The 26,962-nt window shown below is 47.6% G+C and overlaps 1 protein-coding gene across 5 annotated transcripts in view; it reads right to left on the bottom strand.

The window, feature by feature from the left end:
- Positions 1-765: 765 nt before the first annotated feature.
- Positions 766-26,962, bottom strand: part of DYM (dymeclin) — a 399,581-nt gene continuing 373,384 nt past the window's right edge. For 4 of the 5 annotated variants that reach the window (XM_006075242.3, XM_006075243.3, XM_025273342.2 and 1 more), the window contains one exon: positions 766-1,176. In XM_006075242.3, the coding sequence (XP_006075304.1) occupies positions 1,027-1,176 (150 nt within the window). In that variant the 3' untranslated portion in view covers positions 766-1,026. Of the gene's footprint in view, positions 1,177-7,467; positions 8,353-26,962 lie in introns of those variants that run through there. The other variant, XM_044934602.1, reaches the window with a different exon arrangement.

The following is a 26,962-nucleotide window of genomic DNA, read 5'->3' as shown; positions in this document are numbered from 1 at the left end:
TTTGTGTCTTTGAGACTGAAACCAGGCCCAAAGGGGTGACCGGGGGCCCAGAGCAGGGCCCTAAAGGCCCGTCCCTTCTGTCCTCGGTGCCCGTGGCTCTGCTCGGGGCAACCCTGGCGGCCGCGTCCCTCAGATGAGCTCAGGGGGCCAGCTGTGGCTCAGGCTCACACAGGCCCCAGAAGAGTTTAAACAAAGTCAGAGACGGACAGGAAAACATGTCTTTCATCTCGTGTGGAACACTGTATTAATCAAATTGGTCTCCTTTTTCTACTGGTCTGGTTGAAGAAAAAAAGACTGCTTTCAAAATGAAGCTTTTCTTTTCCTAATGATTAATACAGAGAAGATTAACTTAATTTGTGCTAGACTCCAATTTAATTCAGCTATAGCTCAGAGGCCAAATCCACAGAAAAGCTAATCTGGGCTTCATGAGGAGGAGCCATTTCTTTCTTTGAGGAAAAGATGTGGAGGATCTAAAGGCTTGTATCCAACTGCCCAGGCTTCCATCACGGGTCCTCTGAAAGGCCACCACACACATACACGGCTTCGTTTCCTTATTCATTCCTGTCCTGTCATCTTTTCAGATTGATATTTCTCAATGTTGAAACACAAACACACCACACACACACACACTCTCAAAACAAAAATCCTGAGCATGCAAAAAAGAAAAGAAAAAGAAGTATGCACTGGTAAAGTGTTATGTGCCTAAGGCATCAGGTTTCCTGGAAAAGCTCTAGATTTTTGGTTTAGAAATAAGATTGCATGTGAAATAGCTGGTTTTTACATTTATTATGGTTGCGTACCCCCTCCCACTTTTTGTACTATAATCTAAACTGAATGATCTACTGCCAACTGGCACCAATTCTCCAAACCCACGTGTGCAAGGGAAACACGCCTGTGTGATCCTCTTTAATAGAAGACGCACCAGGGAATCTGTCTACCTCCGTTCCCCAGAAAGAACATAAGCAGAAGGGCTGTGGCTGGAGGAGGGGAGGCCGGGTGGGGTGGGGGGCGGCGAACGGGCCACTCTCAGTCGGAATCCATCGTGAACAGCTGGATGTCCTGTGGGTTCCAGTAGATGCCTACTGCCGAGTTGTACACCAGGGACCAGACGTAGGGGATAAAAAACTCCTCGGGCTGCTCCTCTTCCACGTATTTGAACTTCAGTTCTGGAAATTTCTGCAACAAAAACAAGATGAGGCGATCAATCTCAGAGGCCTGTGCGAGAGCAGCAGGAGTTTGTACACGGTGTGTGGGGGGCGCAGGGGGCCTGGGAGCCCTGGGCCACAGAACCAGCCTCCCGATGATCCCCTGGAGGCCGGGTGAATCCCCCGCAGGAAGGGCACACAAGCCCACCGGCCCTGGTCAGGGACGTCAGCGTGCTGAGAGCAGCAGGGCCCGGACAGGTCACGAGGCGAAGCCAAAGACATCAGGCAGGAAAGCAGGCCCTGCCCAGGGCAGACAGTGCTCAAGCAGAGACTGTTGCGTGGCTGGAGTCCTGTTGGCTGCGTCTCCTTGAGACACCTCCCCTCTCAGGGCTGGGTCACCTTGGAGGCAAGGACGTCCCCGCCCACAGCTCCTTGGCCTTGACTATGCGGGCTAGCAGCGCCATGGACCTGGGCAGACGTGGCGGGTGGGGGTGAGGTGGGGGCACTCCAGCCCTGCGGAGCGGGCAGCAGAGGGGAGCCTGGCTCTGCCACGCTTCCGGGTGGCCTGGCTGCACTCTGCAGTCCCGGGTGAGGAGGAAGAACACGTGCAGATTCCTAGAAGTGGCACTTTCACCGCAGTATTTCACCAGGATTGGGCTTCTCATTTTCTAATCTTACTCCTGATCTATTATTCCAGCCAGGGCAGGGGAAGTGATGTCCCCCCACCTCTTTGGCAGCCAAGGAGCCCAGGGTCCCCAAAGGTCCCTGGTGGGGCTGGTTCCCAGGCCAAGGTGATACCAGCAGGAGTGGCTGCAGTTTGGTGACCTGTGTCCCAGGTGGGGCAGGGACAAGGGGCAAATGTCCCAGAAGGTCGAGGGGAGGGCTGAGAGAGAGAAGAAGGGAGACACACACACAGAACGCATGGCCCACGACAGCAGGGATTCTAAATTCACCATGTTTGCGGCTGTGTCCCCTTAGAGAGTGGTCAGACACTTAACAAATGATTTGATGAATGACTCAAAGAAGCAATCAGCCACATAAGGACCAATCACGTCCCAGACACAATGCTAAATACTTCACGTGTATTATGGTAGTCGACCTCCCTTAGTGAGTCACTCACTCATTACGCTACTGCTTCAATGTCTGCTCCTCTGCACACCAGGCAGTGTGTGCATCAGGGCCTCAGGATGCACAGTCCCTGTCCTCACAGAAGGGTCCTTCTCGTGGAGCAGAGGGACAAAGCAGCGGCAGCCACAGAACAATGATACCAGAGTACAGTAAGTCCCCTACATATGAATGAGCTCTGTTTCGAGAACACGTTTGTAAGTCCAACCAAGTTAGCCTAGGTACACAACTGCCACAACTGGCTACCTAGTACTGTAATGTAACAGATTTACAATACTTCTCAAATAATATAGGAAAAAACCCCCAATTTAAAGGAAACATTTTTAACCTCCCAGTTCAGCGCTTTGAAGAACACAGCGGTATAGCACAGCTGGCACACGTGCTGGCACCGAGTGCCAGGCAAGAATTACTGGCTGCACGAGGGAGAGGAGGTGGGAGGCGGCCAAGCTGAAGGATCGTCAGCAACAGGAGATGGAGGGCAAGCTGCAATTTCACTTCTGTCTGATGTACATCGAATGCATCTCTGAAACTTTGCAACTTGAAGGTTTGTATGTGGGGAATCTACTGTCCTAAGAAGGGAGTTCCACTACAGGACGACTAGTGGCTACAGAGGCCTGCGGGAGGTGGAGCGGCAGCCAGATGAAGAGGGAAGCGAGCGCCTGCTGAGGGAACAGCAGGCAGGGAAGGCATGAGGCGCTTTTTGCTGGAGGCAAGAAGAGGGACAGCTGGGGAGCCAGCCTTGGCGAGCAGGCCCAGAGGGGAGGATGGAGTCGCATGAAGAGTCCTGGCCTCCGCTCGAAGGTCCTTTAAAACCTTTGAAGGGTCTCAGAAGGGGGGCTTGATGGGAGAGGCTTTGTGCAGGGACCACTTGATCACAGAGTGGAGAACAAGAAGGCACTGGAGGGGACAAGGCCTGGTCCTGGTGAAGGGAAAATGAGCCTGAACTAAAATGAGTTAAAAATTTTTAAACAAAAAGTGAGGGTGTCGGGGGAGGGGTGGTGGTGGTATGTGGTGGGTTAGGGGCTAAGAGGGGGGAGGGAGTAAGAGAGTTACACACACAGAGTTCCCTGGTGGCTCAGACAGCAAAGAATCTGCCTGCAATGTTGGAGACTTGGGTTTGATCCCTGGGTTGGGAAAATCCCCTGATGGCTACCCACTCCAGTATTCTTGCCTGGAGAATCCCAAGGACAGAGGAGCCTGGTGGGCTAAAGTCCATGGGATCACAAAGACTTGGACACGACTGAGCGACTAACATTTTCACTTTCACACAGAGTTAAAGAGATTTTTCAGATAACCTGTGCAGTGGTTTAAGACTAAACATCTAAATGCTGGATCCTCAGAGTTCCAGAATGATGACTGTGGGGCGGGGTTAAGCAGGAAATGCTTTGTGGCAAGTAAGAGTTTTGAGTTAAATTTTAGCAAAATGTATAGGAAATCATGGAAAGGAGGGTCCTCTGGTCATGGCTGTTACCTCAACATACCACAATGGCACAGTCCCCATCTGTTATAGCTTTAATGGAAATACTTTATTCCACGGTTCCCAGGGCATCAGTAAATACAGTCTATACACAAATGGGATTTATAAGCGGCCCAGACTTCAGCCCTACCTACCGCTATATCCGCCCTCATACATTTTATCCCATACTTTGCAAAATGATTCAGGTTTAATGCAAACCTAGGCCTTTTCAGGGCACCAGTGTTTCCGAATCAGTTCTCTCCTCTCCTCAGTGCAGGCTAACAGTCTCGGGGTGTGCTGAGGGCCGTGTTGGTTCTGGTGCACGGGGACAACTTCTTCCGCTGGGCTCCGGGGGTCAGTCTGGTAGACAAAGCACGAGCAGCGGGGGACGCAGCACTACTTCTGGCACTTACTGGTCTGACTGGAATTCGGTCGGTCCCCCGGCTTTCCATCCTGCGGGATTCCTCCCACCCTGGGCCCACAGTCTCTGGGCGTGCCACAGATGCTCAGCAGCTGGGTGGTCTCTGGGGCCCGGGCATCCTTGATGAGCCTCCTCACGTGCTCTGCATCGCTTCTGGCCTGGCACGGAGTTCTCAGGTATGGGGACAGGGTTCGTGGAGGTGGCAAAAGGTCTTTGTCATGGAACTGGGTGTTTTATAGGTAGCAACACAATGATCTTCTTTTCCATGAAAAACCTGCATCTGTAGCAACAGGGTGCAGTGAGCGGCTGCCACCAACCGAGCACTCCCTGAGCACCAGGCCGGTCTAGAAGCTCCCCTGACGTGTCGTGGTCAGTCACCACGGTGTCCTGGCGAGGCCCACATGGCCAACTCCACAGACGGAAGGTGAGGTGGGGCCTGGAGCAGCTGACTGGCCCGTTTCAGGTTACACAGCCTGTGGGGAGGAGTCAGGACTGGAGTCTGGGTCTGACTTGGTGGGAAAGTCTGACAAGAGATCCCACAGTCAGCCAACTGCTCTGTCCCAGATCCAGTTCTCCAAGGCTCCAGGGGCCCTTTCACTGTATGGATAGAGCCTAGCACACACACTGCTGGTCCTGAAAGACATGACCAACCCCACAGTGATGTCAGGCATCAAGAAAGTGGGGCTTCCCTGGTGGTCCAGTGGTTAAGAATCCACCTTGCAATGCAGGGGATACCAGTTCAGTCCCTGGTCCGGGAAGCTCCCCATGCCTCGGAGCACCTAAGTCCGAGAGCCACAACTACTGAGTCCAAGTGCAGCCCCCACTGAAGCCTGCGCACCTAGAGAAGCCGCCACGATGAGAAGCCCACAGGCCTCAACAGGAAAACAGCCCCCGCTCTCTGAAACTAGAGAAAGCCCCCACACAGCAGTGAAGACCTAGCACAGCCAAAAAAAAAAAAAAGAACCAAGAAAGTATGGTGGACTGTGTGCGTGAAGAAGAAATAAGCTTCACCCTCTAATAATGAGGATGCAAGTCCTAGCTCTTAGAGTGGCCTCAGCTCTAGAAAACCTTTAACACTGTCTATGAGGGGAGGGAGCGGGCTGGGGGCTCAGAGGTGGTGGCTTGACACCTGCCCCCCAACACAGCAATGTCTCTTTCAGCTGGAATAATAACATCCCTCATTTTTAAGTGGGAATGTCACCAATACGACGCATTTCTGGTTGTTAGTGACAAAAATGACTAAAAGATGTGAAGCCTTTTCTCCATCAAGTGACTATTCAGGGGTTTTCCTATGAAGGCAGGCCTCAGGAAAGGACATGAGGCAGCTTACCCGAGACTGCTTTCTGTCCCTACAGGGAGGGTGGGATGGAAATAAAATGAGCAAACTGCTTTCTCAAGAATTCCCTCCAATTAAATTAAAGAAACTTAGGCAAGAGCTGCTCAGTGGGATGGCACTGCGTTCATGGGCTGGCACCAAGTCTACTTGCCCTCATGGTTTGGGGGAAACTCTGACGACTCTCGCGTTAGGACGAGTCATGAGCCAAATGTTGCCTTTAGGTCACAGGCAGCTGGGCCAGATGCAGGAAAAGGCCACCAGGAGACGCGCCTGGCACCCCCTGCAGCTTCCCTTTCTACCACCTGGTAGAAACGAAGCTGAAAATGCCTTGTTTTTATTTTTGCGCGAGTTTACTTCAAAATAATCCATCTCACTCGGGAGAGAGTAGTATACAAAACCTGCATGTAGGATAATACCCAGGTGAATATCCATAGATAATAATACATAAAAGTAATATGAAATACTATAAAGCTTACTTGACAATAGCAGACATGTATTTCATTACGAAGTTTTTCAAGCTGATCAATGATTATACAAGTTCTCCATCAAAGCTTAATCAATTCTGAGATTATGGATAACATTTATAGCTACCATAACTGATTACCTATTACATGGCAGGCATGTTCAAACACATGACATATAGTTACTCATTTAATCTTTGAAGTAACTAGAAAAAGCATCTGAACAACAGGCGCATGATCTGAGTTCTAGCCCCAGCTTTTCCCATTCATCCATCCATCCATTCATTTATTCAGCAAAACTTCCTGAGAGCCTACTGTGTAGCAAGCACAGTACTAATAACATAGCTGTAAATAAGATGTGCATAATTTCAGCATTTAAGAGCCAGGAGTCCACTCCTGATTAGCCAGGTGACTTGGGAAAAGTCTTGTATCCTCATTCCGACTTAGGCTCTTAAAAGATAAGAGTTTACTCTACTCTGAGATTTTGAATTTAACCATTCTGTTTACTTCACATAAATGAGATTAAGTGCCTAATACAGATGAAGCACTCAATAAATGTTGGCTATTATTACTGACATTAAAGTGACATGCAAATATAAGGTACGCTCTTATTTTAGAACTTTTAGTAAGAAAATCCGAAGTCTAGAAATACCACCTCTGGCCTTGTCCTAAGCCCATTTCTCATATTTTATCCACGTGGACATTTCTAACCTGGCAACCCCATTTCCTGACTGTTAATACTAATAGAAACGTAAAGAACCTGAGCCTTCCCACATAAAAACCTGGGAAATGCACTGACAAATGGCTTAAAAGTGACAGACTTCTCTTCATTAACGTTTTTAAAGAACAAAGTTTGGTCACAGCAAAGGTAGGTTCTGAAGAATGACCTTCTGTCTGTCTGGATCCTCACTTGTTGAATCGAGAGCTATATGAACAAATGCATGCTTTCCTGTCTGTGCATATCCCTGTGCTGCAGCTATTTAACCGGAAGGGAGGTGGGGCTTGGCTCTGAGGGGAGTTTAGAGCCATCCTGATGAGAAGAGAGGGGTCACCTCAAAGCTGTATTTGACATCAGTCTCCCTGGATAATTCTGTGGCAGACGCAACAACCTCCAACAGGGGTGTGGCGTCTAGCTCCGAGAGGACACGGCTGGAGAGGCTGCGGTGGCCAGGAGTGGGGACGCCAGGCCTCCTGTTAGCTCACAGAGCCCACCCAGCAGGGGCGCTCTGAGGAAGGGACACAACGAGGGTGCCCAGGGGCCAGGGTCGTGGGTCACTTCACCCAAGACCACCCACTAACCAGCAGCACCTCTCAGCTCGTCGGCTGGTCTCCTTCATAGCCATCGGGGTTGAGCTTGCATATGTATTCGTTTACTTGGGTACCATCTGTTCCCCTCCAGAACGCAGGTCCCAGGAAGGCAGGGCCCTCGCTAAGATGACAGCATCTGGCATACCACTGACACTGAGGAAACGTTTGCTGAACAACGAATTAAATGAATGAGTGCATGACTTCAACTCTACACATAACCCTGTGACATACGTTTATTAACTATGTCGAATGGATAAGAAAACCAGGGCTCAAAAGGACAAATAAGACGCCAGAGGACAGAGCTAGGAAGCGGAGGAGCTGGAGGCCAAACAAAACTACACCTCTCCCCTGCGTGCCCCTCAGAGTGGATAGGGACCCAGCTGTGCGTTTGTTTAAAATGTCTACATCCCACAAGGACGGGAGGTTTTCACGTCTCTCTAGTAATGATAAAGAACCTCAAGCATTTCTTCTGCGTTCCCAGCCGCTAAGTCACTAGCCCTCTGTGCTTGAGCGTCCTCACGGGAGCGGATGGGACTGCTCTCCAGCTCTGGAGCCCAGGTGGCCCGGGGCTGGGGGTCAGGAGGCGTCGGCTCTCTCCTGCTCGGCCACTGGCAGGCTGAGCCGCATGGGGCAAGTCACAGCGTTTCTGCAGGACTCGGTTCTCTCGCCTTGTAGAAAATGAAGGGCCCTGGGCTTCTTCTGAGTCTCCTGGGTGTGACTTTATGAGATGACCCCAGTAAGGGCTCCACTTTGGGATTCTCTGCATGCCCCCCAGGCTCTGCTGGGTCCACCTGGAGAAAAGGGCTGGATGAGTTGGGTTGAGGGACAGCCCTCAAGTCAAGCACTTGCAGGCTGCCACTCAGGCAGGCATCACCTGGGGGCAGTCTCAGCGGAGAGGGTCAATATCTGAAGGTTCCTGAGCTGTCCTGGGGGCTGACAACAGTTGGGTTTTAAAGGCTAAGACTCCTCAAATGCTTAACAATCAAGACACACATGAGGCTGTGGTTGGCCTGCTGAGGTCTGAGAGCTCGTGGCTAAGCGGGCTGAGGTCCCAGGCGTGGCTGCTTCCATGGAGTGTGTGCCACTGGACACAGGGCAACCTAGAGAGCAAGCAGAGACAGAGTGGCACGGACACATTCCTGTTACTAGCAAAACCCAAACACTGCAGACAGTACACGCGCACGCCCCTCGAGTTCTAGGACCAGCTCTTCCCTCCTCAAGGGAACAAGTGGGCTGAGGGTTATTTGCTTGAAATTTTTCACCAGCACTTAAAAGGTTCAGAAAAGGGGGATAAAGCATAAACAGTAAGAAAAACAGAGCATTTTCTCCAGGATTGGCTATAACAAAACAAATGTAACAAAGCACAAGGTAAAAAGCTTTCTCTTTCCCGCAATGAGTTGTTTTTAAGACAGTGTACTGGGAAGATTTTAAAAGGGCGAATAATAGGCATAAATCATAAGAGTTTGGAAAACACCATTCAGTCTATCTGACTGAATGGGAGCACAGCCTCTGCATAACGAACCCTGTCCAAGGAGCACCGAATTTGACACCCTTCCCAACGTCTCCCTGTCTATCGAGCCGGAGAGCGAGCCCACCTGGGTTGAGACTGAAACAGACATTCTTAAAAAAATGTGCTCCTCTAAAAGAGATCTGTAGATGGTGACTGCAGCCATGAAATCAAAAGATGCTTACTACTTGGAAGGAAAGTTATGACCAACCTAGATAGCATAGTCAAAAGCAGAGACATTACTTTGCCAACAAAGGTCCGTCTAGTCAAGGCTATGGTTTTTCCAGTGGTCGTGTATGGATGTGAGAGTTGGGACTGTGAAGAAGGCTGAGTGCCGAAGGATTGATGCTTTTGAACTGTGGTGTTGGAGAAGACTCTTGAGAGTTCCTTGGACTGCAAGGAGATCCAACCAGTCCATTCTAAAGGAGATAAGTCCTGGGTGTTCTTTGGAAGGACTGATGCTAAAGCTGAAACTCCAGTACTTTGGCCATGTGATGCAAAGAGTTGACTCATGGAAAAGACTGATGCTGGGAGGGATTGAGGGCAGGAGGAGAAGGGGCCGACAGAGGATGAGATGGCTGGATGGCATCACTGACTTGATGGACACGAGTTTGAGTGAACTCCAGGAGTTGGTGATGGACAGGAAGGCTTGACATGCTGCAATTCATGGGGTTGCAGAGTCGGACACGACTGAGCAACTGAACTGAACTAAAAGAGATGCTGGGGAAGATTAAAGGCAATAGGAGAAGAGGGTACAGAGAATGAGACAGTTGGATGGTATCACTGACTCAACGGACATGAGTTTGAGCAAATTCCGGGAGAAACAGTGAAGGACAGGGAAGCCTGGTGTGCTGCATGCAGTCCACGGGATCGCAAAAAGTCAGATACGACTTAACAGTTGAACAGCAACAACAACAATACTCTTAGAACTCTGAGAGCTAAGGAAAAGAAAGACAAAAAGCTCTATTTACACTAAAGACACTGGGGACACATTTTGTTAAAGATTCAGCCCAAGAAATGTCATAGTCTGAATGTCAGATCAACAACCTAGAAAAAGCCACTCTTTCCTCTGCTCTTTTCTCGCCTGTGAAGAATGCTAATGCCATCCTGTGCTGGCTCAGGGAGGCCCAGGTTCCTTACTTGAGAGCATCTTCACTCCTGACCTGGTCAGCAGGGCCCAGGCCACCAGGCTCTTCCCTACTCTGAAGCCGTCCTCCCCTGTCTACCTCATCTCCTTTTTTGCCTTCTAGCGCCCCTCTTTGGGCCTCAGTGAGGGACTCCTGGGTAGATGGGCTTGAGAACCCACTGAAGATCCGGGAAAGCAGAGGAGGGGGCTCTGGGGGGATGGGGGCTTTGGTGTGACAGTTACGGCAAGAAGGGGTGAGGAGAGGGCGGGGAGCTGGTCACCGCAGGCCCAGGCGTTCACCCATCTCCTTCTGAGACAGTTGTGACTCAGCTCAACAAGGAGGGAAAACCCATCTCTCAAGCTCAGGGCTTGGTCTCAATCCAAAGCTACTTACAACAATCTTGTTGTTTTGACTTTTGGAGCCAGAGGTAATGCTAGACTCTCTCGAGTTTGGCCGGAATGTTTTTTATCAGTTCCAGTGAATCAACCCACCGCAGTGGGACATCCGGACGCCCAGCCCAGAGACAAAGCAAAGGTCTGATTTGGTGGTTGAGACTCGGGTATAATAAGCAGACCAAACGCTTTAAAGACTGTCTCTGCTGTCAGCCATGTGATCTGGTGGAAACCCACAGGAAGTTCAGTGAACAGATGTAGGGCTCAACTGCAATAATTTTATTACCGCAAAAGTTCAATGGAGTTTTCCCCCTTCCACCATTTATATAGATAGCATCAGAAACTCTAGCAAGTCCCTGGCGTGGCTCCAAAAAGTTTAGTGCGATTTAAAATCAAACAGCTAGACAGCACATTACAAAAAATTCTTTCAAAGACGCTATCAAGCCTCTGAATAGACAAGTGATGGGTGATGGCTGGCAACAAGGCAGCCCGTCACTACTGGGAGATGGCGTGGCACGGGGTGGGAGAGGTGAGTTGCTGCTAGCGGCATGCCCGGGGCTGTGGTGGTCAGGTTCTGTGCACATGGAAAGCAAACTGATTTCAAGATCCCGTCATAAGATATCCCGGTAGGCATTTACACACAATTATTTTATCGTGGGGTGAACTGGGGATGAGGAACCAATTTCCCTACTATTCCTTCCCTGATTTAATCTCACTGTCTAATGTTGGGTCCCTCAGGAATGGGTCCTTAAACTAAACACAGGACGTGAGCGCCAACTCTATATAAAGCATTACACTTGGAGGAAAGGAGGAAAGGAAAAGGAATAATTGCTGCTCCTCTAACAGGGGGATAAGTTAGCAGGAGGAATAAGAATGGTGGGAGCATGACACAAGATGCAAGGGACGTGCCCCAGGCAGACTGGCTAACATTTGGGTCAGACGACCGTGGGTGGGCTTGAATGGCAAGCTCTATGAGAAGCATCCATATGATCAGTTCAGCTAAATTACAATCTGAACAAGCCTGAACTGCAGGCTCTTCTTTGTGTGATGGAATCCACTGTAAATGGATCAAATATTATTGTTAACTGACATAAAGGAGATAAACACTGGCCTGTGAAAAACAGCAACACTGGATGTGGACTAGTCCTATTTTATGCAAATTAGTTTCAAAGTGAATGAAAAACTAAATTCAAAGTATAGAAAATTAGAAAGGGTCATTTGTTTTTACTTTAATCTAATTTTATTTTTGGGGGCTTCCCCGATAGCTCAGTTGGTAAAGAATCCATCTGCAATGCAAGACCGGGGTTCAATTACTGGGTTGGGAAGATCTGCTGGAGAAGGGATAGGCGACCCTCTTCAGCATTCCTGGGCTTCCCTGGTGGCTCAGGTGGTAAAGAATCCACTTGCAATGAAGGAGACCTGGGTTGGATCCCTGGGTTTGGACGATTCCCTGGAGAAGGGAAAGGCTACCCACTCCCGTATTCTGGCCTGGAGAATTCCATGGACTGTATAGTCCACAGGGTCACAGAGAGTCAGTCATGACTGAGCGACTTTCACTTCCGCCTGCACCGTGTGGGGTGCAGGATCGAATCCACATTCCCTGTAGTGCAAGCGTGAAGTCCTACCCACTGGACTGCCAGGGAATTCCCTAAAGGGCCATTTATTAAAAATGATAAATTAAGAGATACAAAGCTGACATGTCTGTCATGAGGTGGCTCAGAATACAGTCCTGATACCTTGCGTGTCTAAGCGCACGATGGCTGGCTAGGCAGCGGGCACTTTCGGGATCTCCCTGGGAAGAGAGCTACAAGGTGAGCAGGCATGCTAAGTCGCTCAGTGTCTGGCTCTGCAACTCCATGGACTGTAGCCTGCCAGGCTCCTCTGTCCATGGAATTCTCTAGGCAAGAATACTGGAGTGGGTTGCTGTTTCCTCCTCCAGCTGATCTTCCCAACCCAGGGATCAAACCTGCGTCTCTTATGTCTCCTGCATTGGCAGGCAGGTTCTTTACCACTAGCGCCACCTGGGAGACCCAGGGTGAGTGGACACCTATGAATATTTTGAAAGCTCCGGCCAGAAGACCACCTCTGAGATTACAAGGGACACTAATGGCTCTGTGACTGGTGGCAAAAAAAAAAAAAAAAAACCCAAAACAAACTCTTAGGAAAAACAGAAAGATACAATATAAGATTGAGCCTATACTTGCGATGAATTCTCCACCATCACACCATCAGCCAGAATCTGAAGCCTGCTGGAGTCTGAAGTCAGACTCTCTCTCACAGGTCCAGGTTAAAGGGGGTCATGAAATGGGGATGTCTTCCGTTTGAAATTTCTCTCTCTTTTCGGGAGAAGGGGTGCTGGTAGGGCAGCCTGCAGGAGCAGGAAGGAAGAACAGGCTCTCCTGCTACAGGGAGAGTTTGAGACAGGCCTTGACAAGTGGGTACTGACCTGTAGGGGCTGGGGGGAGGGGGCAGGGAGGAAGCTGGCATTGCTTGTGGCGAGACGTTGTGAGCCAACACTGAGGCTGATGACACACTTGCGGGCCTGGACACAGGCTCCAAGGCCAGCAGCTGGGGATGCTGCTGGAAAGGAGGGATGAAGACAAGAGGGGCCTCGAGGGCTGGGATAACACATCAATTCATTCAGTGCGCCTAGAATTGAGAGAAGAGGCACGCTGGGGATAGATATTTCTAATTTAAACATCATTAGCTCTGAGATGGCAGTTGAAGTTGCCAAGCATGTAAACTCAAGAAGACTGAGCTGCAGTACTGAGTACTGACTGAGTATTGATTGAGTATTGTAGTACTCAAAACCCTGTTCTAAAGGCAAATCAATTTGAATACAGAAGACTGGGAGGAGGAGAATGTTTTGATTCCATGGTAGGAGATGAAGGGTAAAAGTTAAGAATTTACTGGCAGAACTTCTTGGCTGAAAGCCAGCCCAGAGGGGAGCCACAGATGACTGGAAAAGTGTATTCTTCCTGCAGTGGGCTCCTTATTTTGGACAGGACTCAGATACCTAGGGCTTCCCTCATAGCTCAGTTGGTAAAGAATCTGCCTGTGATATAGGAAACCCTGGTTTGATTCCTGGGTTGGGAAAATCCACTGGAGAAGGGATAGGCTACCCACTCCAGTATTCTTGGGCTTCCCTTGTGGCTCAGCTGGAAAAAATCCACCTGCAATGAGGAAGACCTGGGTTCAATCCCTGGGTTGGGAAGATCCCCTGGAGAAGGGAACGGCTACCCACCCCAGTATTCTGGCCTGGAGAATTCCATGGACTGTAATAGTCCATGGGGGTCGCAAAGAGTCACACACAACTGAGCGACTTTCACTTTCAGATACCTGGTTAAGAGAGTGAGACCCCAGGGGGGAAAAAATGCATTACTAGGAAATAAAAGTCCAAGTAGAATAAAAGCTCCATGATGGCAGGGATTTTTTTTTTTCCCCTACTGATGCATCCACCAGTGTGAAGACTGCCACGGACTTGAGAGATATTCGTGGAGTGAAGGAATAAATGAATGAATGAAGAGGTAAAAATTGCTGTTTGTAAAAAAACTCAGAGTTATTGGTAGGGTGGGGGTGGGGTGAGGTGGGTGGGTGGCAGATTTGCCTGGTAGCTCAGCTGGGAAAGGATCCACCTGCCATGCAGAAGAACCTGGTTTGATCCCTGGGTTGGGAAGTTCCCCTGGAGAAGGGATAGGCTACCGATTCCAGTATTCCTGGGCTTCCCTGTTGGCTCAGATGGTAAAGAATTCGCCTGCAATATAGGAGACATGAGTTCAATCCCTGGGTTCGGAAGATCCCCTGGAGGAGGGCATGGCAACCCACTCCAGTATCCCTGGCTGGAGAATTCCCATGGACAGAGGAGCCTGGTGGGCTACAGTCTGTGAGATTGCAAAGAGTCCGATATGACAAAGCGGCTAAGCATTTTGGGGAGGTGGGGGACAAGAGGGAAAAATTGAGTCCTGTACAGTGGATGAGTCAGAGGAATAACTGCTCAAATTTATTTGGGACAAAATGAGTCAAATTAATTTGAGATGCAAATGAACTGACTTACTGGGATTTGGGGGCAATACTTACAAACTCAGTAGATTAACTTACTTCTCAAACTACCTGTTCTCCTTGCTCACCACCATCCTACCACCGTCATAATCTGGCTTACCTAGGAAACTGGATCCTGGATAATGGATGACATTAATATAGATAGTCACGGTCATATTTTATATTTCAATATATACCTAATTATGGAAAATAAACGAGTTCATAAACATGTGCTAGTCATGAACCGACATATAATATGTGACTGGAAAAAAGTTCATTTTTAATGAGTCCTTTACTTTTTTTCCTTTTGTCAACACTATAATATGGTTTTTAAAACGGGGGAAGACAAGGCCTTAAAATGTAAAGAGTAAGACCTAATTAGTGTGTCTGTGATAATATTTCTTTATACTGTTTTTTTTTTTTCCCAGATTAATATGTGAATTACGAGGGAGTGGGAGATAGAGATTTTGGAGAAAGATTCTGAATCCTGTTTAGACAAATTCTGGCAAAGCAAGGATCTTCGCCATGTCTGAAATGTCACATGTGGGTGACACGTGGTGGCTGTGGGGACAAAGACACAGAAGAGGCTTTGCCGGCATTCCCCAGACAGACTGAGGTGCCTCTGAGTGAAAGAGAGTCTCTGTGATTATATTAGGTGAGAAGACACTCTTTACCACAGTATGTCAGAGAGATCTGGAAAGAGAATTCCAACTAAGATGAACGCAGAGGTAAGAAGTTGTCTTTAATTTCTTAAGAGTTATCTCCTTTGAACATTCTTAGGATTTAAGTTATAAGCAAATGTGACAGTTTTTCAAAGCCTTGTTAAAAAGTCTTGCCTGAATTATTTCTTAGCAGGAAGTTAAAACAAGTCTCTGATAATCAATATCCCTATGTATCCACTATATAGGAGAATTTTTCCCCTCTGCTTATGGAAAGAATAATCTATTCCCAGTGTTCTATGAAAAGCCTGTGGTTGCTAAACCAATTATGCTTTCTTCAATCTACTTGGAGAAAATTCTACTTAAATCCCATGATTCTAAAGGCCAGCATTTCACAACCTAAAGTTCAGTCTCAGTGCTTCCTATGGCTATCTTTCCCAGTGACGCAAGTATGATCCATCAGTGGATGAACCACATCTGTGACTTCCTGTCAGATGCTAAGTCCTGGACCCGCGGTTACTCCAACATTCGTGATCAATGAATTAAAAGCACAAAATGAGGTTCGTTTCCTTCTCCACAATCATGAGGACTAATAAAGGGAATGAGGAAACTGAGAGGAAAGGGAACAGAAGCAGAATGTTCCAGAAGATTCCTAATAATCCTGTTTGTTGTTAGGAAGTGAGTCTGCCTTAGATTCCACTCAGTGACGGTTATGTCACTGTGAGACAGAGCTATCTAGAAAATGGGCACTCCCAGCTTCAACTAGACAGGCCTAGGTCACCTAGAAAAATCTGTATTACTTTCCTGGACCTCATTGACACTATGGGATCCTAGAATCACAGAATGTTAGCACTAGAAGAGACTCTCAATTTTAAAAAGAAGGTACAAAAAACCCCCACAAAAATCCTTAACAGTTATAAGGTCCACCAAGTTAACTGGAATTCATATTAAATGACTATACATTGATTTCCTCAAGAAACTGTGCTAATATAGGGAACATATTCATTATCTTAGTCCAAAACTCCCTTAGACTTGGGCTTGTTCCCTTTGGGGAAGCCATTGACACTGCCTCAAAATTAAAAAAAAATGCTATTGATAAAATAGTTGTGTTTTTATCCCCCTGAAGCCAGTAAACATATTATCAAATGATTCAAAAGTTTGATTTGGTATGATGCATCACATTGTAAGGGGTTTCCCTGGTGGCTCAGATAGTAAAGAATCTGCCTGCAACATAGGAGATGCAGGTTCAATCTCTGAGTTGGGAAGATCCCCCGGAGAAGGGAATGGCAACCCTCTTCAGTATCCTTGCCTGGAGAATCACATGGTCAGAGGAGTCTGGCAGGCTACAGTCCATGGGGTCACAAAGAGTCAGACACGATTGAGCAACTAAGGACATACACACACACCACACTAAGATATTGTCTCACTATGTAAAACAGCTATCAGTTGTGAGACACTCAATTCGTTGAAAACCCCAAGATAGGAGATAAGCAATGAATGCATCAGAATGAACTAACCGAAGCAGTTTGCTTAATTTTTCCCAAGGAAAACATGAACAGGAAGAAGCAAAGACAGAGCGAAGTGGGTGGTGGGGTATGTCTGTGCAGGGCGGTGGGTGGTGGTGGTGGAATGAGAGAAACACAGAGGAGAGCTATGTGATTTGACCACTAGGACCAAAAATAAGAAGGGGAACCTGTCCTACTGTACATTAAACTATAAAGCTGAAATAACTGAGTGGTGTACTATCCTCCCTCTAATTTGGACCACCACAGATGTATATGATTTAGCACTTATACCTACTATGTTATAATTACAGAAGAATTAACCAAAAAGCTGTATAAAATGGGTATTTACAGTGAAAAAAATGTGCTTGAGATTTAAACTTCCGAAAGTTTTGCAAGTTAAAGATGTATATACTTCAAAATGCACACAACTCCACGAAAGGACCAGAGGCGCCTAACTTACCAGCCTTGTTCCTCTTCTCTTCTCATTCCATCCTGATCAACTGATCAATCTGTCAGGTGGAAAACTTTATGGAGTATGGCAAGTATAAAGCAAAGTTCAGATGCTCAAAGAGCTGAAAATCTAGTACGGAGACAAACTGTAAACGCACAAACTAAACATGTAAATATCCATCTCATTGTTAAATACCAAGAGTAGTGATACAGGCCGTGAACTACAGCGAAGTTTCCAGCAGGAAGAGATGAATACATCCGTTGTGTCTGGGACAGTCCCCGTGGAGGCAGGGGGACCTGGGCTGTTAAGGTAGACAAGAGGTGAGGAGACCACCACTTCAGGCAGGGACAGGCAAGGCCGCAATGAAGAGTGGGCTCAGGGGCTAGGGGGCAGAGAACATGGGGCCTGGGCTCAGAGTCTGAATGGTTCTCATTTTTCCTGGACTCTTCAGGCATTAGGGAGAGGGCTATAAAGCAGGTGAGGGGTGAAGTTTATTCAGACGACTGGGCGCTACAGATGGTGGTGCTAACAGTGACACTTACGTGTGTGTGACTGTGTGTGTGTGTGAGAGAGAGAGAGACGCTTCCCCCAACAAACTACATCCATTTCTTCTCCCCACCCAAGTTAGAGAAATGAGATCTACTGACCAGCAGCATTGGTATCACCTCTTAGAAAATCAAATTCTTGGGTCCCAGATATTCTGTGATTCAGGAAGGCAGAAGGGAAAGAATGACCTGAGAGAGAAAGAATTTCCATTCTGGAGGAGCCATATGAAGGAGCACAGGTTCTCAAGAATCAGGAAGAAGGATAGTGCAGAATGGCAAAGGGCACCCTCCCACAGGGGAGTTAGAAGGACAACCATGTATGGCTCCCTCAACTGGCACGTGGGATACCGAGGCCTTTAATAACAACCATTTATTTCATTATACAACAAAAGTCCACACAGTTGAAGCTATGGTTTTTCCAGTAGTCATGTACAGATGTGACAGTTGGACCATAAAGAAGGCTGAGCACCGAAGAACTGATGCTTTCAAATTGTGGTGCTAGAGATGACTCTTGAGAGTCCCTTGAACAGCAAGGAGATCAAACCAGTCAATCCTAAAGGCAATCAATCCTGAACTGGAAGGACTGATGCTGAAGTTGAAGCTCCAATACTTTGGCCACCTGATGTGAAGAGCCGACTCACTGGAAAAGACCCTGATGCTGGGAATGACTGAGGGCAAGAGGACAAGGGGACAACAGAGGATGAGATGACTGGATGGCGTCATCGACCTACTGGACATGAATATGAGCAAACTTCGGGAGATAGTGAAGGACAGGGAAGCCTGGCATATTGCAGTCCATGGGGTCACAAAGAGTCGGACATGACTTAGCGACTGAACAGCAACAATTTCAGATGGCAAGGCTACAATGTGGCAGAGACCTAACAAGTAATAAGCATTTGGGGTCACCGGGTAGGCTGGCCCTAAGACACAGACAGAAGCTGGGAACCATCTCCGTGGAGTCTGAAAACAAAGTGAAGGTAATAAGAGAGAAAAAAAGGGAAAGGATGGAAAAAAAAAATTGTGCTTCAAGATGATCTAATCTTCCATTGACAAAAGCCTGTTCTTTGCCATTCATGGAGCCTGCTTTTACCCTTTCCTATACCAAAAAACATAAGTTTAAGTTTCTTGTCTTAGTGTGTTATAAGTTTAAAAACTGGCCCTCCATATTTAAAATGGAGTGTGGTGCAGGCTTCAGGGCAGGTTGGAAATTTAACTGCACTGTATACCAGCTAAGTTCACATGATTTTAATTTTTTCCCATAATTTTCTTAGGAAAGGAATGTTTTACCATTTTATGAATAAGCAATACCACTGCAGGCACATTTTTTAAAACATATGCTCAGAGGTGGCAAAGCGGTGGTACTAGCCAACCGGACTGGGAGGCCCAGAAAAGAGTGACTCTACATGCTCAGAAGAGGGCTCATCACGGAGCCCAGGCCTGGCACTGACCCAGCTCACATCCTGGGTCAAAGCCTCATACCTACCCTACTACCTTCGTACGATCTTAAAAAGGGGTATTTCATAAACTGGAAACATCACATAAAAAGGACTGCCCTTGGACTTCCCTGGTGGTATGGTGGATAAGAATCCATCTGCCCATGCAGGAGACACGGGTTTGATCCCTGATCCAGAAAGATTCCACATGCTGTGGAGCAACGAAGCCTGTGGGCCACCACTACTGAGCCTGTGCTCTGGAGCCCGTGTGCCACAATGACTGAAGCTGGAGTGCCCCAGAGCCCGCACTCGGCAACAGGAGAGGTCACCGCAATGAGAAGCCCGAGCACAGCAAGACGACCTGGTGCAGCCAAAAAAAAAGGACTGTCCTTTGTACACGGAGGCAGGAGTCCCAGCCCCTTAGACTCATTAACGCAGATCCTTTTATATGTGCGTTCTTCTCTGATTCAGCCACATACTTGCACCTGACTGATTCCTCTCAGGGACGTGGGTGTAGGATTCGAAAGGGACCGGCTTTGAATTCTTACCGGCTTGTGGCTCCAGAACAGCGAGGTGGACCAGGTGGTGATTAGTGACCCTCGTGAAACATTCTAACCCACAGCTTTATCAGCAATCAACACCAGATCCTTTCCTGCACACTTCAAAGAAGCTGGAACTTCTGCCCTTGCCTGGGCATTCACACTTCTGTCCACCACTGAATGACACTATTTTTTTTTTTTTTTAAACCTCATAAGGATGCAGCCTTTTCTGGAACACCTCTGATTTCCAAGTCTCACTCTCAAGTTCTTGAGACTGAGGGCAGTTCCTGAGAGGCAGGTATTCCTGAAACTCAGGACAAAAGACAAATAATAAATCACTTATTAGTCCAAAACTTTGCTAAAGATGCTGCAGCCCTATTTTAAGCCCCATTAGGTACAAAGCGGTGGGGACGGGCTGGAGTGGGACAAATGCAAGTATCAGCTGAGGGGCCGGAGCCGTAGTTCGTTGGGGCCGTAGAGCCCCAGCGTCCTCCTCGCATTGCATGATGGGGTTTGCAGTGCGACGTGCGTTGCAGGGGGTGGGGGGCTAAGTTTTCTCTCCTGCTTTTTTCCTGAGTGCCTCTTTTTCTCAACCTCCAGAACCGTGTTTTTGAGAAGCTTAGCAATTATGACAGCCTTATAATAGTGGAATTCCACTGTTTCCTTGCAGTCCTGGATTGGGATTCTAGCCACTGTTGCCGAGAACTGTGTAGCGACCATCCCGAGCACCCAATTCGATGTCTTAGGACTGCTTGCCTGAGGGTCTTAACTTGAAGTTTGAGCACCCCACTCCAGTACTCTTGCCTGGAAAATCCCATGGACGGAGGAGCCTGATGGGTTACAGTCCACAGTGTAGCTAAGAGTCAGACACGACTGAGCGACTTCACTTTCACTTTCATGCATTGGAGAAGGAAATGGCAACCCACTTCAGTGTTCTTGCCTGGAGAATCCCAGGGACAGGGGAGCCTGGTGGGCTGCCATCTATGGGGCTGCATAGCGTCGGACATGAGTGAAGTGACTTAGTAGTAGTAGTAATAGGTACAAAGCAACCCGAATAAAAGATTTGAATGTGCTCAGCTGAATGGAAATTCTAAAATTGAGGAGAAACAGCTAAATGATCTGCAAGTCTTAAATAGGAGGATATACACCCAGAGGGCCACAGACCTGGGGAACAGTGGTCAGAAAGAGCAAAGCAAGGAGGCTGGGAGGTGCTGGTGCCTGTGTTCTGGGCAGCAGTGACTCCATGTGCGGTGGGGACGGGCTGGGGTGGGACAAATGCAAGTATCAACTGAGGGGCTGGAGCCCTGTGCCCTCTGTCATTCACAGCCTGGAAGCCGAGGCTGGACCAGGCAGGGCACTGGACTCCTGTCCCTTTTAATTCCCCAGCTTAGACAGGCTGGAGGTTGTAAAAGGCAGGCAGTTGGTACTTTTATGCTCCTCATGGCAATGGTCATATGTACCAATTACGTGAGACTGAAATAAACACCATGATAAGGAGGCATAAACTTTGAAGACTAATATGTATCTCTCCCATCTAGGCTCTGAATGGCATAATGGAGTGAAAATTCAGGATATCTGAATTTTAGACTTGGTTCTGACATTAATAAACTTGGACAAATAACGTCACCCCTTTGACACTTAGTGACCTCATCTGTAAACCATTACTGCTGATGAGGCCCGTTCTGCCGGCGGTGAGGGGCCGACGCGGAAGGCTGGCTGTGAGGTTTAAGTGGCTCACGCAGGGCCGGGGGCACAGCGAGGGCTGGGCAGGGCTGCTGGCCGACCCCAGCCTTGTCCACGGAAGCAGTGCCCCAGAAGGGCCCTAAACGAGCCCATCTCCTGCCCTGGGACAGGTACAGTCAAAGGAAAACTGGGAATAGCGGGACCCCTGCCTTCTCTGTTTTGGTTGGTTGGTCTATTTATTTTTCAAAGCAATGCCACAGGAGGCAAGTAAAACATTTGCAGGTGAAGTATTTGAAGATCTATGGTCATTTCCAAAGCCCGACAGTAGTTTAACAGGAAGCAGTCTTATGTTTTACAATACAGGCTCTGATTCATCCAAATTTACATATTTCAATAAAGGAACATGCATTGCTCATCTCTGAATTTACTTTCAGGGACTAACCACTGATAACTCAGTTTGCTATACACTGCAAGCATGTTAACTAACATTGGAATTTACCTTGAAAGTATTCAGAAACGTTTTGAAGGATATTTTCTAAGAGAAATTCTAAATTTAAACAATCAACATATTATATTTTATAGGAATACTTAAACGATAAAATACTTTTTTATACTTAGAGAAAAGAACATAGTTTATTTACAGAAAAGACTATTGAACATTTGCTTCATTTTTTAAAAAATAAAAATTGGGGAAAATAAGTTGAAACTATAAATTTCCCCTAAAGAGAACTATTGTATATTTAGCATGAAAGGGATGACATCTGAGTTCTGGGGCTTTTAAAATACTGCTTTACTTTCTTAAGGAAGAGAGAATGTTGTGCTTACTGCAAGAGTAATTTACACTGTTGATACATCTTCCACAGTTTCTCCATCCTAGTGAACATACAAAACACTTCTGATGAAGAAGGATGTTAAGATAAAACTTCTGATTAAATCCCTCTTGTAAGGTGACCTGTTAACCCATGCATCCTTCCTTCCTTTGTATTAATATTTACATTTTAATTATAACCACCGATGATTTAACAAATATGGTATTTTAACACAATGGCAGATACGAAAATAATGGTCTCCTCTGCCATCTGGCTGATGGGTCTTCATCGTTTGTTGTGACTATACCAAGAGCCCAACCAACTGGCTGACTCCTGGCTGTTTTTCTGGCTGTTCTAGTGGTCAGGGTTGCAGCAGTGCAAAGCGAGGCACAGACGCTGCTGTGAGGGCCGGGCCAGCGGCTCAAGCTGAAGGCTTACTCGGTACCATCGAAGGCCCAACATCTCCCCCAACATTTTATTAGGCATGCCCGCATGCAGCCATGAATTAAAAGATGCCTGCTCCTTGGAAGAAAAGCAATGACAAACCTAGACAGTGTATTTAAAAGCAAAGATATCACTTTGCTGACAAAGGTCCATCTAGTCAAAGCTATGGTTTTTCCAGTAGTCATGGACAGGTGCGAGAGTTGGACCATAAAGAAGGCTGAGCACAGAAGAACAGATACTTTCAAAATGTGGTGCTGGAGAAGACTCTTGAGAGTCCCTTCGACTGTGGAGAGATCAAATCAGTCAATCCTAAAGGAAGTCAACCCTGAAAATTCATTGGAAGGGCTGGTGCTCAAGCTGAAGCTTAAATACTTTGGCCACCTGATGTGAAGAGCCAACTCACTGGAAAAGACCCTGATGCTGTCAAAGACTGAGGGTAGGAGTAGAAGGGGGTGACAGAGGATGAGATGGTTGGATCGCATCACCAACTCAATGGACATGAGTTTGAGCAAACTTCAGGAGACAGCGGAGGATAAAGAAGCTGGCCAGTCCATGGGGTCTCCGAGAACTGGGCATGACTTAGCAGTGAACAATGAACAACAATATGCACAAAAATGGAGAGAAGAGCATGCCCTTCGACCACGGGCATCATGGTCAACTGATGGTCATTTTTGTTTCAGCTATTTCCAACTTCCTCTGAATTATTTTGGCATCAATCCTACGATTTTATCCCCAAATATTAACCTACATATTATCAAACAGGTAAAAATTTCTTGCTTTACTTTTAAGATAACTCATTAAAATTAAGTTACAGAGTGATCCTTTGTAGCATAAAAGTATTTGACAAAAAATATGTCATATGGCCTCTAAGTAATCTTAACAGTTACTTGGAGAATTAAGATGAGTGCAAATGAAAAAAAAAAAAAGGAGTCATCAAAAAGCAATTCTCCAGTGTAATCTATTGTTTAGAAGAAGCAATGTACTAATTACCAGTCCTGATTTAGATGGATTCTAGGATGTGTACGAACAATCCAAGTGACCTCCTAGCTCCGTCTGCTTCCTCTCCTTTATACAAACCATCAGCCTCTGCCAAAACGAACTCTCTGAGGTCCTCTGCAAACCCCTGGTGATTCCCTGCTCCTTGCTGCTCTGTTTCTGAGACTGCTCTTCAGAGCTTAGATGTCCTGCCCACCACATTATCGCTTCCAACACGGCAGGCTCAAACGCTTCCCACCCTCCTGAACGTCCTTCAAGGCCCCTCCAGTGCTGGGTGCCTGCTGGCCCACCCACAGGCATCTGTCTGTACACTTGCCACAAGACGCCTGGACTGGACACAGGTTTGCATATGGCTTATGTTTTGAATACAGACTTTGCTGAGTGAGGAACGTGCCCTCCCCTGTCAGGAGCTACGGTGGCTTAGGAAAGATGCAGATCCTGCAGATGAGAGCAGGCGGGGAGGCTGGGATGTGATGGTGGACCTGAGTGGTCCTGAAGGAGGTGGCGAGGAGGGGCAGCATTTCAACTCAGGGAATTATTCGGAGGCCTGGCCAAATAAGAAAAAGGTCTCAGCCCTCCGAAGAGCTCCTGGATGCATAAGCGGGCCACAGGAACAACGGTGAGTTCTGATCAAGGGGGACATCCTTGGCGGTCCAGTGGTTAGGACCCGTCACGTCCACTGCAGGGGGTGTGAGTTTGAACCCTGGTCGGCGAACTAGGATCCTGCAAACCTTGTGCCCACCCCTCCCCCACCCCCAAAACTGGTCCTGGTTCTCTGTGGTTTAAAGAAAAAACCTTTGATGACTTACCAGTGAGAACTACTGTCATAGAAAACACCAAAAAGAAAAGACAGAGCCTGCACCAAGGTGTTTACAACCTACATCTGCAGATAAAACATTTATAAAAATAAGTATAAGACAAGGCAGAAGTGATAAGTATCGTGTAGGTGTACAAACAAGCATAACGTAAGAAGTTCACGGAAGGGAGGCATCACTTTAAATTGAGGCATCAAGGAACGCTTCGAGGAGGAGGTGGCAATTGAGTGGTCTGTAAATGATGGGTAGAAGTCGGGCATGTGAAGATAGGAAGAAAGGCATTATGGACAGAGGGGGAGACATAAGAAAAGACACGGAGGCAGAAAAGCACAAGGGTGCCCAAGGACCAGCCCAAGTTCAAGTTGTTGAGAAAATGGGGACTAAAAGGGGGAGTGATGTGAAACAGAGCTGAAGGGCTGGTTTACAGATCCTTAATGAGCCTGACTCTAGACTCTGGTCTGTGCAAAATCCACTATGTGTGTTTGAGCAGAGCAGTGGTCAGACTGGAATGCTGCTGTGAAGGATTACTTAGGAAGCAATGGGATCCATTTGATTGAGGGCGGGAAGCAAGCCCCAGAAGAGAAGGAGCTAGGTGACTAGAGCAGGGGTCCAGGTGAAAGGGTGAGGGCCTGAACCTGAGATGACGGTGGAACAGCAGAGGGGTGAACAGAGGAGAGGGTGAGAGCCACCCGGGTGAGGGAGGGAGCGGGGGGACACGGAGGGAGAGGCTAGGCTGCTTTTCACCGCTGCCCCTCCCCAGAAAGGGAGATGAGGGCTCAGAAGAGACAGATCCAGAAATAAACCCAAGAGTCTCCTCTGCTGATGATCATATGGTGAGTTCAATGACCTTTGTTACTTTTGTTTTTCACTAGAAACAAAGGAGCAGACAAATAAAATCCGGTTCCATCCTCCGTCTGGCTCCATTCTAATGAGTCTTTATCTTTGTGATATGGTTTCCTTGAGCCCGTTTGCCTCTGGGAAGGGGTCTCAGTGCGGCTGACGTCACACAGCCTGTATATTTAGGTCAGTGGTAGCTGCTGACAACAGCCCGCAGTTCCGCCAGTCTCACAGACTAAGTGTGCTGTCTGGAAGGGTTTATCACAGTGCTGGTTCTCTGGTCTCGATCTTTGAAAGCTGGAAATGGGAAACAGAGCCTGGAAGGAAGTCCTAATACCTATTTCTGAAGGGAGATGCTTTCCTTAATTTTGTCAATTTCAGCTTTTGATCATCAGCCTGTGGATATAGAGAGCAGTAATGATAGCTTAGGAACAAGGAGAGGCTGTCAATGACTACGTTTCTGATTCCAGTCCAGGAAATGTACCCACATCTAGTTCAGGTTCAGGACCTACTGACCAGTGCCCTGGTCAGTCCCCGGGCCTTGACTCTAGTATCTCCATGGCCTGGAGATGCACACTGACTAATGGACAGTCCTCCTGCCAGAAGTCTGAGCCAGGAAAGTACTCTCACATGTTCAGGGGACAACAGCAAGTCCTAAGGTTCCTGGGACAAGAGTTAAACTGGACTGAACTCAAGGTTCTTCACAGGACCCTGTTTCCCAGGCCTGGAATGCATGTGGTTCCCAGGTCATACTGCTTGCCGTGTGTCCCCCGCCCCCACTTCCCAACCTTGCCCTTTGAATTGTTTGGGAAGAAAACAGTAGTCCTTAGGACACATTAGGGTTAAGGGTTCCAGCTTAACAAAACTGACTCCAATAAGGGAGTTCAGTTCAGTTCAGTCGCTCAGTCGTGTCTGACTCTTTGCGACCCCATGAATTGCAGCACGCCAGGCCTCCCTGTCCATCACCAACTCCTGGAGTTCACTGAGACTCAAGTCCATCGAGTCAGTGATGCCATCCAGCCATCTCATCCTCTGCCGTCCCCTTCTCCTCCTGCCCCCAATCCCTCCCAGCATCAGAGTCTTTTCCAATGAGTCAACTCTTCGCATGAGGTGGCCAAAGTACTGGAGTTCCAGCTTTAGCATCATTCCCTCCACAGAAATCCCAGGGCTGATCTCCTTCAGAATGGACTGGTTGGATCTCCTTGCAGTCCAAGAGACTCTCAAGAGTCTTCTCCAACACCACAGTTCAAAAGCATCAATTCTTCGGCGCTCAGCCTTCTTCACAGTCCAACTCTCGCATCTATACATGACCACTGGAAAAACCATAGCCTTGACTAGATGGACCTTTGTTGGCAAAGTCATGTCTCTGCTTTTGAATATGCTATTTAGGTTGGTCATAACTTTTCTTCCAAGGACTAAGCGTCTTTTAATCTCATGGCTGCCATCACCATCTGCAGTGATTTTGGAGCCCCCCAAAATAAAGTCTGACACTGTTTCCACTGTTTCCCCATCTATTTGCCATGAAGTGATGGGACCAGATGCCATGATCTTCGTTTTCTGAATGTTGAGCTTTAAGTCAACTTTTTCACTCTCTCACTTTCATCAAGAGGCTTTTGAGTTCCTCTTCACTTTCTGCCATAAGGGTGGTGTCATCTGCATATCTGAGGTTATTGATTTTTCTCCCGGCAATCCTGATTCCAGCTTGTGCTTCTTCCAGCCCAGCGTTTCTCATGATGTACTCTGCATAGGAACCTGGAATGTTAGGTCCATGAATCAAGGCAAATTGGAAGTGGTCAAACAGGAGATGGCAAGAGTGAATGTCGACATTCTAGGAATCAGCGAACAAAATGGACTGGAATGGGTGAATTTAACTCAGATGACCATTATATCTACTACTGTGGGAAGGAATCCCTTAGAAGAAATGGAGTAG

This window comes from Bubalus bubalis, chromosome 22 (genome assembly GCF_019923935.1).
Source record: "Bubalus bubalis isolate 160015118507 breed Murrah chromosome 22, NDDB_SH_1, whole genome shotgun sequence".
NCBI lineage: Eukaryota > Metazoa > Chordata > Mammalia > Artiodactyla > Bovidae > Bubalus > Bubalus bubalis.
Note: the sequence above shows the minus strand (reverse complement) of the source record. Positions and strands in the feature narration are given on the sequence as shown.